We start from the raw sequence: 15,350 nt of genomic DNA, 5'->3' as shown, positions 1-15,350 counted from the left end.
AGCAAAGATTCAACTATTATGGTCAAAGTTTTTCGAAAAATTATTAGTTATTAACATGTTCTAAATTTAATTTGAAAAACTTTATTATGTAAAATAAGTATAAATAAAAACAATTTTTTAAATGTTTGATTAAAATTTGAGTAATAATTGAAAAAAATTGTAGGTACCTTTGACCACTCAAACACATGCAATTCACATTCATCTGATCTCAAATTTATTTAAATGGCTCGGAACATTTTTAGGATTAGCTCAAAGTTTAAATATTTTAATGATTAGAAATGAATTTTAATTAATTCGGAGTCCTTTATAATGATTTTTTCTAACATTTTTCGTAAAAAACCTCATGAGAAAGGTTTAAATTTTCATTCATTGACTGCCTCACCTATGGCTCATTTCAATTTCAAATTTCATCAAATTTAAAAATTAAAAATTTATTTCTCAAGCATCATCAAGCTGAATTTTTCACGCATTCATTCATCATCATCGTTGTTCTATTTATGTTGTGTGTATATTTTTTTACAAATCAATTCACATATTTTTCAAATTAAATTAAAATATAGTATATTATAAAAAATTTCACCTAAATTAGAAGAATATAGTAAGAGTAAGAAAAATGAAGTTGGAGATGTTCGAACCAAGTCCATGGGTGTCAACCAAAGCAGGGAAAAAAGTAACATTAGTAAGCAAAAAAATGTTATTTTTAATATTTATTAGTTATTATATTAATAATTTTTACTTTTGATTTTTGATGGCTGTGTAATTTAGAATTTCTCAAATGTTAAATTACAAATTAAATCTTAAAAACAGTAATCTCTCATTAATTTTATAAATGTAACAAACCTTCTAATCTACTCTTTTTTAAATCAAATCAATAGGTCCCCATAAAAATGGCCTCAATAAAGAGAGTCCATTGAAAAAAGAAAATAAAATGGATGATATCAGTGGTAATAATTACTTCTTATTTCATTCTGTTAGCTAACTTCAATTTTTAGATTTTATTTTAATTCAATTATTTTATATTTAGTAGCAGGTAACACGCTTTTGAAAAATAAATTTGTATATAAACTATTTTTTCTTATAAAGCAGCATCTGCTGATCAAAATAATACCAAATTTATTATTGTAGCATTTATAGTTACATAGAAAACGAATTTCGAAAGAATTATTTATATATTTATAATATCTCATATCTATGATATTGTTATTTTCATCTTGTTACACTACATTTTTTTATAATTGTAATTTTTTATTTTTATATTGAAAGTGATTTTATGGATATAAGAAATTTTTCTAAATTAAACAAGTACAAAGATACAAAATAAGATTTAAAAAATATTGAGTTTGTTATATCTTAACTAACACACCCAGTACATCTGGCAGTCTCAAAGTATGCATCAAACTTGTCACAAAAGTCCCAACTCTACAAATCCCTTTTGGAAACTTTGATGGATAAGAGTGCACTGTCCTACTTCATGCAGTTCATGGAGTTCAAATTCAAGTGTAACCTACTGAAGTTCTGGATTGATGTTCATAATTTCAAGGTATGTTGCTTCTGTGCGTTTGTGTCGGCTGTTGTTGATTTATTTATTTTACTTCTTTTTTATGGGAACTGTGTTGATGAATGTGGTTTATCAGTTTAGGAAAATGTTGTTTATTTATTTGATATAAATTTAGATTTTTTTTTGTTGTTGAGTTTAATTTTTTAACTTTGAAGTTATCCTCATCAATGGTCTCAAAAGTTGCACTATGTCACTCCAACGGTGGTGCATCCTATGCGAACCATGTGACACCTTCAACAGCAGCAACAACATCAGCCACAACAACAAACATTCCTAACTCCGTATCACTACCGATATTATCATCAACAACATCTGCATCTTTCCCGACAACGACATCACCTTTATCATCGTCACACTCATCTTCCAACACCCAGATGATTTTGAATGCTTGCATCTTATATGATGACATAGAAAAAGAACAGCAGAGGGAGATGATGATGATGATGAGCAGTACGAGGAGGCGATCAATTGAACAATCTGTGATATCAAATTCTTTTCAATTAGGTGAATTGTAGTTGTTATTGTCAATCGTTTATTAGAATTTTAATATTTGTGTTTTTTTAAGTATTTTCCTTATTTCGTTGTATTAAAACGTTATATGAAACTCATTGGCATATTTTTTGACTCGAAAGTTATACCTTACAATCAGTAAAAGTACATTTAAAAAATATTATACTGCAAGTCTTATATTAAATTGCATTCAATAAAATACATTTCATTCAGTTTTGTCAGAAAATAATATCTTTAATGATTCAATATAATTTTTTTTACTTAAGAGTTATTTTTATATATAGAGAGGGAGAACACCATAGCAATATATAACATTTCAGCAGATGGATCAGACCTAGAAAACGATGCCTTATTCATTTTCACACGGTACCTAACGGGCGACACCCGACACAAAATCGACGTGCCTACTTGTCTGCAGCAGCTGGTTGCTCAGAGGTTCTCTTGTCTCGAGCAGCAGGAGTTGAGGGCTGACTGTTTCGATGAATGCCATAACTATGTCTTTGATCTTCTTCAGAAGGAGTACGTGCTTTTTTGTAGCTCCCATTTCTTCATAATAAATACCAACAAATTGCATCGCGAAATAAAAGTATTTACAGAATGATAATAAAATAATTACTAATATATAAGGTTTATGTAATGTAATATAATTAATATCATTTTACAAATCTTTTTTTCAAAAAGATATCACCCAGAGTATCTACAAAGTTCATTCCATTACAAACATCAGTTAGATATCTTAACCAGTAACAATCTAATAATTCTTGACATTCTCTATCATGAAACTTCTCTATCTTATTTTACAGAAGTATGTATAGGTGTGCGCATGCTTGTGTGTCTGTGTGTGTGTGTGCGCGCGCGTACGTGTCTGCGTGTTTTAACGTGTGCGTGTGTGCATGCACATGTACGTGTATGTTAATTGTATTTATTTGTTTGTATGTCTGTTTTGTTTTATTATAAGTGTTAAGGTGATGCAATGCTTCACATGTGTATACATAATAATTGTGTAATATATTTTTTTATAATTTTTTGACTTTTTTTATTGGTTAATTTGAATAGATTGCAAATGAATATGTATGGAAGACTATGTAACGTTTAAAAATTAATTTTCTTATAAAGTTCATGGAGCAAGAGCAGGCCATGGATTATCTTCAGTGCTTTCTGGATGTTGACAACTACCATCACCACCATCAACATCTACAGAGATGTCACCAGCAACATTTTTCACCAGCTGAAAAACAAAATGATATCAATAATAATCAACAACGTCATCATCATAAACAGCAACAAAATTGTTGCCAACAAAAGCAACAAAAACATACACAACAGCAAAAACTGACACACCGTGCAAATAACATCCATCAACATTCGCCTAACACACTTTCAACATCATCGTCATTTAATAATTCAACACTTACCCATCATTCCATATCTTCATCATCGTCAAAGTCATCATCACCATCACAACTGCAACTACCACAAGCATCATCATCACTACCAGCAACGTCGTCATCGTCCTCTTCACCATTCAGGCCTAATGTTCATTCTCAGCTAGCTCAAGATGATGCCATGGTTATATATGAAAAGTTTGGAAAAGTTTTTTCATCTTTCTTCACAATTTCTTTCACTGAAGAACATAATTTTTCTTCCTTATCAGTGTTCATACATATTAAGCTAATATTGTTTTTACAAAATTCCTTTATTTATTAACCATCCTTTGAAAGAAGCTCTCTAAGCTATGTTACTTACACAGTGCATATAATTTAATGAGCATGCTAATGGATAAACATGTATCAATAAATAGGTATACAGTTTGTGTAATACATACATAAAAATTTTATGTATATAACTTTGAATTTTGTTTTAATATCTTTTTTTAAAGTTATTCTAAATCACTAAGGATGATTCATCAATAAATTAGTGTCATTAGCGAAAAATTTTGTTCAAAATCATTAAAAAATTTGAAATAGTTGAAAAATTAATTGAAAAAATTAAAATAACAATTTTTCATTTTCAGATTTTTTTCATTGCAAGCTTCTCGACCTTTGAACTTTAGCGACGGTATCAGATTAGAGTTGGAAAGTTCCATCTGTAGTGTAGGGGGTGTTCAGTATGACTGCTTCTTACTGCCTAGATCTTTGTTACTCTACAAAATGGAGCAGGTTTTAGAATTTGGTTTCATTAATCAATCAGTAATTAGAAACAATTACAGTAACTACTTTTTATTACAACAAACATCTAGGTCCACTTCCCGATGTTTTTAAAGAGTGACGTGTTTTACAAATACTTGGCAGAGCTCATCAACTCTATCCATAACTCTAACAATATCTTGGGTTATTCCAGACGGAGACAAAGTGAATCAACAACTGATTTTTATTTTATTTATTTCTTCATCTATATAATCTAAAAAACGGCTCATAGTTTTCATTAAATGCGTGGTCAATAAAGTTTCTCATGAAAAAAATTTCAAAATCAAAATTTAGACGCAACCCCCCAAAAAAAAAAATCACCAACATCATCGCCGCCATCATCCAGACAGTAATGGATCACTCCACAGTTCAGAGACGACGACGAGCAACAACTCATCCATTACATCAAAGAACACATTACTAGCTGTGGATACTCTATCCAAACAGTATCCGAGCGTTAAGAAGGGTAGGAGGAAGTCAAAGGAAAAGATGAACATTGACGGCATCATTCTCGACCCTGACCACATCTGGCAGCGACCTTGCACGAGGCATGTAGCAGCGATGCTTCTTCAACTGATTGATTGGCCGAAAATCTTTTTGTTTATTTTTGTAATATCTACACTAACTCTTGCATGGAACCTGCTTAATTATTTAAACCCGTAAAATTGAAACGTGCATTTCTTTCCTACCCCTGCCAACAGCATGAAATTAGGTCACGTGAATGATCTTGGTGAGTTCATTCCCGAATTTGATCCCAATCCGGTTTCTGATAAAAAATCATGTTGGTTATTTTATTTTTGGATATTTCCTCTTCATCACTATTCATAGTTGTTCCTAATCATTCGGCTAGCTAGCGGTACAATTGTTAATTTCGGTAATTATTTTCAATTATCTATTTAATCTGTTTAGTCTCTGAATTTATTATCTGTAGGAAGTATACGTTAATAGATTGTATTCATTTCGAGATGTTAAACTGCAGGGCATATAAGACGTTATTATTATATAATATTACGGTTATTTCAACAAGTCTATAGATCTATTCAAACATTAATTCATAAATTAATCTGTAGTTCGTCGTCTGCAGTTTTAGCGCGAGGAGGCTACCAACACACTCCTTGCGCTCGTCAAATACTTTCTTTATGTTGTTAATTGATTTGTTTTTGTCTTCTCAGAGTTCAAATATCGCCATTAAGTCATAAATCAGTCTATCAATTAATTTAATAATCTATCCATTATTTCGAGTGTTTATCCATTGGTCCTACAATTCAAACCATTCATTAATTCTGCGGCGGTTAATCAATCCCTGCAACAATTCATCCATCTACTCATTCATCCAGTTATTAATTTAATAATTTTCCCATCAATTCACTCATTCATCCATCAATTCACTCATTCATCCATCAATTCACTCATTCATCCATCAATTCACTCATTCATCCATCAATTCACTCATTCATTCATCAATTCACTTATTCATCCATCAATTCACTCATTCATCCATCCATCAATTCGCACATCGCAATCAGTTTTCTCGCTGACGGCAAAGAGCAAGAGGTCACGTGAGGAAGAGGCGGCCCTCCTCATTGCCCAGCAGATAATTCAGGACGTCAACATCCTCACATGCACCAACAACAACACCACCGTCACCAACAACAACAGCAACATCAGTACTGACGATGACGATGATGATAATAATGAGTATGATAACAACGGTGATGGTGGTGGTGATAATAGTGGCGATGGTGAAACGAAATTTACCGCCGGTGATGATAGCGATGATCGATGCAATTAATTGTTTAATTAATTATTTAATTAATTAATTAAGTGATACAAGACAAATTCATTGAAACGGATTTTGCATTTAACAATGTGCCATGATTTTATAAACAGCAGCAGCTACTTTTAGGGTACCCACGGCCCGCAACAATCAATCTAATCTGTCAATCAAAACTTCATTCACAATACGGATTATTATTATTAATGGTTATTTATATTATTATTATTGTTTATATTATTTTTTCATAATTATTTTATAGGGGATACCCATTGCATATGTACGTACATTTGTGTTAATCAATTTTTATTTGTACGTTCAAGTAAATAATGTTTTTACTATTTATTTGATACACGAAACTATGTTTTAGCAAAATTTTAAACTTTTTTGTTATTTATGAATACTTTTGCTTCGTATTATGTGTATATGGGTATATGTGTATACACTTGTTTGTATGTATGTATGTATGTAAATATTGTATGTATGTATGTATGTATGTATGTATGTATGTATGTATGTTTATACCTTTATAGACTAATTGAATTTGTATAGCTGTTAAACACAGATGCTTTCTGCATATATCACTGGCCGGTTGAATTGTAATACCATTATTATTTTATATTTAATTTAATTCAGTTTACCAAGCAGTTTACTTGATTAGTCATAATAATATTGATTCAGTGTTAATAATAACTTCTTTTATAAGGTATGTATGCAGATGTTCATAGCCAAACATTATTAACGGTTATTATTGCCCTGCTAGGTTTAATTGTAACGTTCGTTGTAACATTTTTTTTGAAAATTGATTTTTCGTACTTTATAATGTTACTAAGATGCCCTCTTTATGTTATTATGACGATATAGTCTTATGATATTTTGTTCTAAGAGTGTGGAAAATATTGACGAAGTTCGTCACTAAGTTTTATAATTATTATTTGTAAATTATTTGTATAATAATGAAATTAGTATAACAGTTATTATGTGATTGCTAGTGTTAGCATTAGCATAGAAATATGACCAATTGACAGTTGCAAGTTGTTTAATTAATTAATTGGTAATTAATATTCGTTATCAACACTTTTCCGTCCATCTAGCGATGAAAATTATTTTTCTACTCGTCAAACCATAACATATTTCTCATTTTCAATCACTAAAATTACTGATATGTGATACGAAATTGTGTCTGTGTGTTATGTAATGTTGTTGGCAACAATTCCAGTTTTGTATAAAATAATTTATTCGTGGCTACAGCAAAAATAATTCGTTTTTATTTATTGTAAACTGTTTTTTTCTATGCAAGATATTTCTATATAGGTTTTGTTTTATTTTTTTAGTTTTATACTTTTTTAAAAATATAAAAAGACACAAATTTTAGTCATCTTCATTGTTTTTGGTGACTGCAGATTTGTTGTGACGTGATTCTTTGGAGTTTCAATTAAAAATTTAGGTGACTAGTTTTATTGGTTGTCAACATTAAATTTTTGGCTGTTGTTGTGTCTGTTTTTGCCATTCCTCTGGGGTGTATGTTTTTTGTGAGAATGCATGGATGGACTCCATCTCTTTGGCGATTGCAGCATTCACCATCCTGGATTTAAAAAATTTAAATTCAATAAAATAAAGTTATTATTTTTCAAACCAATCCAATTGAATGAAATGAAAACAGATGTTACCAAATGCATAAGTAAACTAAACAATGATTTTGGTTTCTCTAGCTGTAACTGAATAATATAATAATTACAACAGATAATCTAATTCTAAATGAGAAATTATTTTTAAGATTTTAAATTTTGTGATATTAATTTCAACAAACCTGTGTCTTTGCAGTAATGATTTGCCGGAAAAATCTTTGCAGACGATTATAGCGTTGAACTTGGCACCGCAACCATCTGAAACATCTTCAACGTCCTGATGTTAGTTAAAAATTAAATGTCAAAAGCATCTCTATGGAAAAACTTAGCTGGCAATATGAATAATTTTATTACTAAATTACAATTTTAAAAAATATTAATCGGAAATTTTCAAAATACAAGGCTGACTCACCACGTGTTCAGCACTCAACGATGACTCAATTTTATTTTTTACTTGATCAGCTGAGTAAGGCATCTTGAACCTAATCGGAAAATAATTATTTAACCGACTGAGCGAAATTATGATTTGCTGTACAAAGAAAGTAAAATTACTATTCCAGCTAACAAAAGTCAATTACTTTCTTTGGTAATACAGGTATTTAAAAGCCGTACACGCCCGAACCGTGTAAGAGAAAAATATTCGTAAAGTGAGGTTGATTTTGTTAAACTAATTCCACTAAATTCTAGAAGCCTGTTAATTTCTAATTATAATGGTTGGTTTAACAACTGGTTTAATTTCGAGATTGATTTGTTTTTACAACGTATGGTATTGTGTAGTAAAATAATAATAATCATACTGTTAAGTAACTTAAAAATTAAATTAATTAACTTAACTTAGGTTAATTTAATTTTTAAACCTTATATCTTAAATAATCTTACATCTTTTAAATTTTAAAATACCAGTGAATCAGCGGTATCAGTCATAAAAAATAAAAGAACAAATGTTTTTATGTTTTGTTATCATCTCATCAACATTATTTTGTAACTTCATTTTTTCATCATCATATGTAATGTATACAAAATTTAACAGCAAATTACTTTAAAAACTAATGAGCTTACTTACAACAAACATACACTTTAGTTTTTTTAGAGCAACAGTTTTACTTTGTTGATACAGAAACTTTATTACTTCTATTACAAAACCGTATTTCATTTTGTTTGTTAAAACAAATTTTAATTTTGACAAAATATTAAAACCAAAATTAATTAATTTCATTCAGGCAATTAGTTTTGATGAAGCTGATATTGAGGGTTATTTTTTTTCTTTGCAAATAAAAATTCAATGATATATTCAATAGTAACACTAATAATAATATTATTAATATTGATCTTTACTAGAGTTTAGAGACTGTTTTTCACTGTTTGCGAAAGAGAAGTTTATAACATCAAGAGAACAGCTGACAAAAATAATGAGATCTCTAGCTTTCAGTCCAACTATGTTTGAAGTAGATAGATATTTTGGAGAACATAGCAGAGGTGCTAGTATCTTCTAAATCAGTATTGTATTTGTATAATTTTGGCTTTTTAAATTAAATAACAGGAACAGTAAAAGTTCTATTTAATCAACCTATTTTTAAATAACATTCACCCCGCAAAAAATCACACACAGACAACAGAATTGACTTTGCCACTTTCATTTCTATTCTGGAAAAACAGTTAAAAGTTGAAAAATGTCAGAAAGATATCATTGAAGCATTTCAGGCTCATGATAAAGATGGAACAGGTTCTTTTTCTTTGTTCACATTTCTTCAATTAGTATTAGCATCTAAAATAAATTTTCAAATGGAATAAAAAATTGTGTAACTTGTGAAAAATTCGTCACAACAAAATATTGATAATATTATTAATATGATGACACTCAAAGGTTTTGTGCCAGCTTCTGAGCTTAGACATATATTAACCCAGTTTGGTGACAAGTTGACACCTCAAGAAGGTGTGTGTTTAATACGTAACGAATTTGTTCCACTTGTCTGTTGAAAGTGAATTAATGATTTGTTATTATTTTGAAAATTCTAGTTTAAAGTGTTTACATCTGTATTTAATTTAATAATGATAAATTTTTATAATTTCAGTGGACAAGTTGTTCAGAGATGCAGGTGTGCAAGGAGCCCAAGTCAAATATGAAAACGTTATCAACTGCCTGCTAACGCCAATTCAAGAATGATTTTCAAAAAAATCTGTTTATTTAAACGTTCATAACCAATCATTTTTATTTATTTGTTGCAACAAAAATTTAATAAAATATGTAATGAAAATTGTACAAGGATCTGCTAAAGACATTTAACTGTGACTTCAAATTTTTAAAGTTAGTTCATCTCAGAATTTAAAAATGGAAAGATTATATAAATCTTGAAAAAGTTTCAAACAATCAGGATATTTTCCAGACAAGAATGCCAATATTACCACCAAAGAACATGAAAAGAATGTTTCTCTTGTGAAAGGTCACTTCAAAACCAAATCCTTCACCAACACAGACATTCCATGGCATTCCAAACTTTTTGTCCATCAGATCTTTTATCATCTTGGCTGCTTGCTTTGAGAATTTTTGTTAAAATAATACAAAATAAAATATAATATTAAATTTTTTTTGATGGTTGAAAAAGCCGTTTAACGTTAACGATGAGCTCACTTCATTGTTGTTGCTGAATTTCTCACATGCTGTGACACATAGCTCCATGGCTTCAATCTTCATCTCCTCATGCATATCTGAGTACTGTTTTGAGTTATTACTTATTGTTTTGAATTTGCTTAAAAAACGTATAAATGAACATAATTAAAAAAATAAAGTTCAATAATAGTTACAATACAAAATTACAAATCAGTTTGGAGGAGCACTGTAATAATAGTTTGTAACATTAAAAATAAATAATGTAGTAATTGAGTAATAATCACTTTAAATAACGTACTTGTATAAGTGGATAAGTGTGCTTTTTACCTTCTTCTTTTTTGTCCACATTTTCATCTGCCATTCCAGATTTATTTAAAAACCACAGAATTATTATTTAAAAAATTTTATAACAAATAGAGCAGAGTTGCATTGGTTGCCATGGTGACAACTTTTCAAGCAACTTTGTCCTGATGTCTTTTCTAACGACTAATCTAACGATGAATTTTCTACCAGCAGAACATCAATATACTTATTCTAATTATATGTATCAGACTATAAGTATGCCAAATGCCACCATATAATGAAAATATTTAACAAAAAACTCATTTGGTTTTCAAGCATTAATCTACCCATAAATATAAAATATATACACGAATCTGCCGTTCATTAAATTGATGCTTTCAAAGCCCGGAAGCTCAAATTTATATAGCAACCAGGCCAGCTCTGGTTTCAATCCATCTACTTTTATCCTACACAATGTCTTTCGCGGTCTAAATGCAAATAATGAATTATATAAGAACAGTTTATTAATTAATTTGTATGCATGTTAATTTTTAAGTAAACTGACATTATCCTAATAAATAAAAATATGGCTGAAGATGAATGTTTCAAGCAGCGATTATCGCACGTGTACTCAAACGAAAGCGAACGTTTTCAATTGAAAGATCGTAATTACAGTCGTCAGTATGCACACATCTATGCCTCCAGATTGGAGCACAACAAATCATATTTAGAAGAGAAATGCAGGCGAACATGGGGTTGTGATATACCTTTAAAAAAAATTTCCGAATTAGTGGCAGATGAAAAGTGCGCCATCATTGGAACTCTTTTCAAGCAAATGATTTACAAGCCAAATATTTTGAAAGAAATAAGCGAAGAAAACCAATTAGAACCTCAACCAATTCGGGTGTGTTGCTCAAATTCCTGCTAAACAGCTTATGATTATTTTAATTGATAAATTGTTTCAAACTTGCCACGCTTGTCCACTAATTTATGAGTCTATTACACATTTTATTGATTCATTTGATTTGGTATATTAATATTATAGATTTTACATTATATAGTATTTTATTTTATTTCACCAAACCTCAATAGTAAAAAAAAATAATTCAATTCATCTTAGGAGAAATATACTGACTCATCAGATGTGTTGATCCTGGAAGATGATCTGCAAAGAATTTTGTTGGTGGGAAATGTGGAGAGCATGAAAGCCATTACTGGAGTCACAGCAGCCATCCTCGGTTGCCAGGATTCCAACTCGGGCAAGTTTCAAGTTGAAGATATCATCTACAAAGATTTGAATCCAAACATCAGGAGTGAACTTAACTGTAATAAAGAAAGTTATGTTGTTTTGTTATCTGGCTTGGAAATTGGAGGTGATGATAAAGATGCTGCTGAATTGTTGATGAGTGTACAGTTACTAATTGATCTGCTCAATGGATCGATTGGGGATGAAGACATAGAGAACAAGATGTCAAAGGTTCTGAGGGTAATAATAGCTGGAAACTCTCTGAGTTCAAAAATCATTGAAAAGGATATTATTTCACATGGAAAACACAAAAAGCGACATAACCGACAGAATGATAATGAAGAAGAGAAGGAAAGTCGAGATGCTATTGATAAATTGGACAACTTTCTGTTTCAGTTATCCATTAATGCATATGTTGACCTCATGCCTGGCCCCACTGACCCCACCACGTTCACACTACCTCAAAAACCAATTCATCGCTGTTTATTACCAAAGTCAGGAGCTTTATCAACTCTGAATCCAGTTTCAAATCCTTATGAATGCAAAATTGAAGGTTACAATTTCCTTGGTACATCTGGTCAGCCAGTAAAAGATGTTGTGAGAATAACAGAGTATGAAGACGAGTTGGAGGTACTGGAAGGGATGTTAAAATTTGGGCATTTAGCCCCAACAGCTCCCGACACTCTTGGCTGCTACCCATTCGAAGAGGCAGACCCTTTCATCATAGATGTTTGTCCTGATGTTTTTTTTGCAGGAAATTGTAAGAAATTTGATTGGAAAAAATATGAAAATGTAAGTGAAAAACATACTCTACTCATCACCATCCCCAGTTTTAAAGTTACTAAAACTGCTGTGCTCCTTAACCTTTATGATCTGACGTGTTCACCTATCTCTCTGCCATGAAATTTTAATAAACTCATTTTTTTGTATCTTTTTTAAAACAAATGGTTATAACTTGTTCAATGTTTTTAATTACAACGACAAAATCATGCATTCGTTTTAAGAGAAAATCTATTAACAAGAAATTAAATAAAACAAGCAACAAAAATTTCATAAAATTAAATCAATTGTATCTTTTCCATCCGCCACTAAAGTTTCTTCCTCCTTCACCTCCTCCTCTGTCCATCCTATATCCTCCTCTGCCTCTACCAGCTCCACTTCCAAATCGTCCCCACCCTCTTCCATGGCTACCCCGGTTTCCATAGTCTGGTGCTTGTTCAAGTTCTGGCAGTGTTTCAGTCCTTTTTAGGGTATCATGCTTTCCATCAACCCATAAGGATTCCAGTTGACTAGCCTTGTCAGCGGCTATGTCGAATGCCACACCCTGTTAGGTAGAAAGAAACATCTGCATTAAGTATTAATTCCACTAGTTATAAAGCTTTATAATACTCTTAAACTATTACCGATATTATTAATGATTTTTGTTGTAAATTAAAGATGAAGCAACGATGAATTAATCCGAACTGACCATCCTATCCTTACAGAACCTCATGCCATTTATGGCTTCTTTCATATCTTGATTGATGCACTTTCCCAGAGCATTCCACACATATGACATGTAGCGTATCTCTTCGCCACTCGTTCGGTACAAAAATGTTACCATTCCCTGATTTGTGAGGGTTCATGTAAGTTGAATGACGTGATTTATATATAAAGCGATGAACATGATTATATATAAATCAGGTTTCCTGTATACAAATTACTGTTATGTCGATAAAACAATGTAAAAAATGTAGTACATAGACAAATATTACCAATAAAATATGTAATGTGAAAGAGTTTGTAGCAAGAAGTAATGTTAACCTCTCTGGATGAGAGCAGTGACCTCTGCTTGATCTCCTGATTGCCTGATATGATGGCCAGTGCCTCAGATAGGCTGGTCACAGCCCCCCTCTCGTCGATCAACCTCTGTGCCAGGTCTGCAAACTGGTTAGATGCCTCCTTTGAAACTGACGCCATCACTCTGCATGGGAACCACAATGCCATAATGTTAACAATTATGATAATGTTGGCAAATTTAAAGCCAAAAAATCGAATTTAAAAAGTTTTAAGTGTTGAGATCGTCGATTTCTAAAGCAATACGGAAATTGTGAATGTAGGTTTAAATATTTTTCACAGAGATTGAAATGAAGGCAGAGGATATCATAGAAAGGAATATAGAACCTTGCCGCATCTTCGGCTGCAGCTCTCATGATGTCGGCTGGCGTCGGTGGTCCCACTATCTTCAACTTTATGTTCTGTTTCACAGTCATTGATGCGTTGATCATTTTTAAAACATTCAGTGCGTTAATAATTTTATCTTTGCTATCAAATTATGTGACAGTGAGATAACAAAAATAATTTGTAATGCTGTAACAGGACAAAAATTTCGACTGACTAGCGCTAAAACATTAAAGTATTAACTCTTTCACGTTTTAAAATCACAAATTTTAGAATGAAATATTGATATAGGTTTCCAATTATGAAATAAGTTTATAAAAAGTTTTTAAAGTGAAGTGAAAAGGTTACTAACGGCTCTCTGTTCGACCATTCTCAACTCTCTTTCCTCTTCTCTTTTGAAGAACAGCACGCATGTCCCTTGTCTACCTGCTCTACCCGTACGACCCGACCTGTGTATGTAAGACTCGACATCCTAGGCATCAGGTGAATGTTAGGTGTTATCGGTGTCAAAAACAAATGATTCATTCGCAAATGAAAAAAAGTAGAAAGTGTGTTGAATGGTTCTACAAAATCTTTAAAGCTAATTAATAAAATTGTACCTTTGGCGGTGAACATTGAATGACGAGATCAACTTCGGGAATGTCAAGGCCACGAGCAGCCACGTCAGTTGCTATCAAGCACCTGTACTTCCCATCACGGAAACACTGAAAATAAAATTATGATTTCTGTAAAATGTTAGCCAGATAAGTTGAGCTTTCATGTTTCAATCTTTATAAATAAATCTTTTATAAATCTTCCTATTATAACTAAAACAAAAAACAAACACACGTTTAGACGGCATTTTCCCCGAGATCGGGGGTTGCCGCTTGGCTACCTATGATGAAACCGAAATACCCCTCGACTCCATCCACATCTGTCACTCGCCTCAGTATCACGCAACCCCGCTTTCACCCTGTCCTTCTCCACCTGCTCTCTCCATCCCAATCGCGGACGACCCCTTCCTACCACTCCTTCAACCTCGAACTCCAACGCTCGCCTAATCCCGACCCTTTCATCCCTTCTCAACACATGTCCATACCACCGCAATCTCGATCTCCTTATCAATGTCACAATGTCCTCATTCAGTCCCATCATTGACATCAGCTCTGTACTACTCCTCCTATCCTTCACTTTAACCCCACACATCATCCTCACCATAGCTCTTTCAGCCCTCTGCAGTACACTTTCCTCCTCTCTCCTCAACACCCAAGTTTCACCACCATATATCATCGCTGCTCTCACACATGCTTTATATACCCTCCCTTTCATCTTCACTGACCATTTCTTTCCACACAATACCCCACCCAGTTCCCTAAATTTCATCCATCCCACACGAACTCTAGCCGTAACTGCGCTCAA

The 15,350-nt window shown here is 32.0% G+C and overlaps 6 protein-coding genes across 6 annotated transcripts in view; 3 read left to right on the top strand and 3 right to left on the bottom strand.

The window, feature by feature from the left end:
• Positions 1-200: 200 nt before the first annotated feature.
• Positions 201-7,376, top strand: HELRODRAFT_190041 (hypothetical protein). Its single transcript, XM_009011887.1, has 14 exons — positions 201-352; positions 590-679; positions 876-944; positions 1,368-1,540; positions 1,714-2,062; positions 2,392-2,587; positions 2,750-2,873; positions 3,185-3,651; positions 4,083-4,227; positions 4,308-4,419; positions 4,601-4,802; positions 4,956-5,035; positions 5,781-6,513; positions 6,542-7,376. The coding sequence occupies exons 1-13, from the start codon at positions 310-312 to the stop codon at positions 6,044-6,046; spliced, it is 2,316 nt and encodes a 771-aa protein (XP_009010135.1). The 5' UTR covers positions 201-309; the 3' UTR covers positions 6,047-6,513; positions 6,542-7,376.
• Positions 7,377-7,501: 125 nt separating this feature from the next.
• HELRODRAFT_71473 (hypothetical protein) lies at positions 7,502-8,131 on the bottom strand (the record flags this gene model as incomplete). The annotated part of the gene is made up of 3 exons (XM_009011886.1): positions 7,502-7,613; positions 7,839-7,933; positions 8,069-8,131. The coding sequence occupies 3 exons, from the start codon at positions 8,129-8,131 to the stop codon at positions 7,502-7,504; spliced, it is 270 nt and encodes an 89-aa protein (XP_009010134.1).
• An 862-nt stretch (positions 8,132-8,993) lies between these two features.
• On the top strand, positions 8,994-9,820 carry HELRODRAFT_71575 (hypothetical protein; the record flags this gene model as incomplete). Its single annotated transcript, XM_009011885.1, has 4 exons — positions 8,994-9,132; positions 9,266-9,379; positions 9,521-9,589; positions 9,729-9,820. Coding segments are annotated over 4 exons (414 nt in total), but the record flags the coding sequence as incomplete, so codon positions are not given.
• A 204-nt stretch (positions 9,821-10,024) lies between these two features.
• HELRODRAFT_156242 (hypothetical protein) lies at positions 10,025-10,625 on the bottom strand (the record flags this gene model as incomplete). The annotated part of the gene is made up of 3 exons (XM_009011884.1): positions 10,025-10,189; positions 10,286-10,369; positions 10,563-10,625. 3 exons carry the CDS (start codon positions 10,623-10,625, stop codon positions 10,025-10,027), a joined length of 312 nt encoding a protein of 103 aa, XP_009010132.1.
• Positions 10,626-11,132: 507 nt separating this feature from the next.
• Positions 11,133-12,695, top strand: HELRODRAFT_71825 (hypothetical protein; the record flags this gene model as incomplete). The annotated part of the gene is made up of 2 exons (XM_009011883.1): positions 11,133-11,450; positions 11,667-12,695. 2 exons carry the CDS (start codon positions 11,133-11,135, stop codon positions 12,693-12,695), a joined length of 1,347 nt encoding a protein of 448 aa, XP_009010131.1.
• A 160-nt stretch (positions 12,696-12,855) lies between these two features.
• HELRODRAFT_190040 (hypothetical protein) overlaps positions 12,856-15,350 on the bottom strand; it is a gene marked incomplete at both ends in the record, with an annotated part of 7,084 nt that continues 4,589 nt past the window's right edge. The window contains 6 exons of the mRNA XM_009011882.1: positions 12,856-13,116; positions 13,261-13,398; positions 13,596-13,755; positions 13,956-14,029; positions 14,305-14,424; positions 14,552-14,656. Coding sequence (XP_009010130.1) covers positions 12,856-13,116; positions 13,261-13,398; positions 13,596-13,755; positions 13,956-14,029; positions 14,305-14,424; positions 14,552-14,656 — 858 coding nt within the window. The remainder of the gene's footprint in view (positions 13,117-13,260; positions 13,399-13,595; positions 13,756-13,955; positions 14,030-14,304; positions 14,425-14,551; positions 14,657-15,350) is intronic.

Source organism: Helobdella robusta (assembly GCF_000326865.2).
Source record: "Helobdella robusta unplaced genomic scaffold HELROscaffold_10, whole genome shotgun sequence".
In the NCBI taxonomy this organism is placed as follows: domain Eukaryota; kingdom Metazoa; phylum Annelida; class Clitellata; order Rhynchobdellida; family Glossiphoniidae; genus Helobdella; species Helobdella robusta.
Note: the sequence above shows the minus strand (reverse complement) of the source record. Positions and strands in the feature narration are given on the sequence as shown.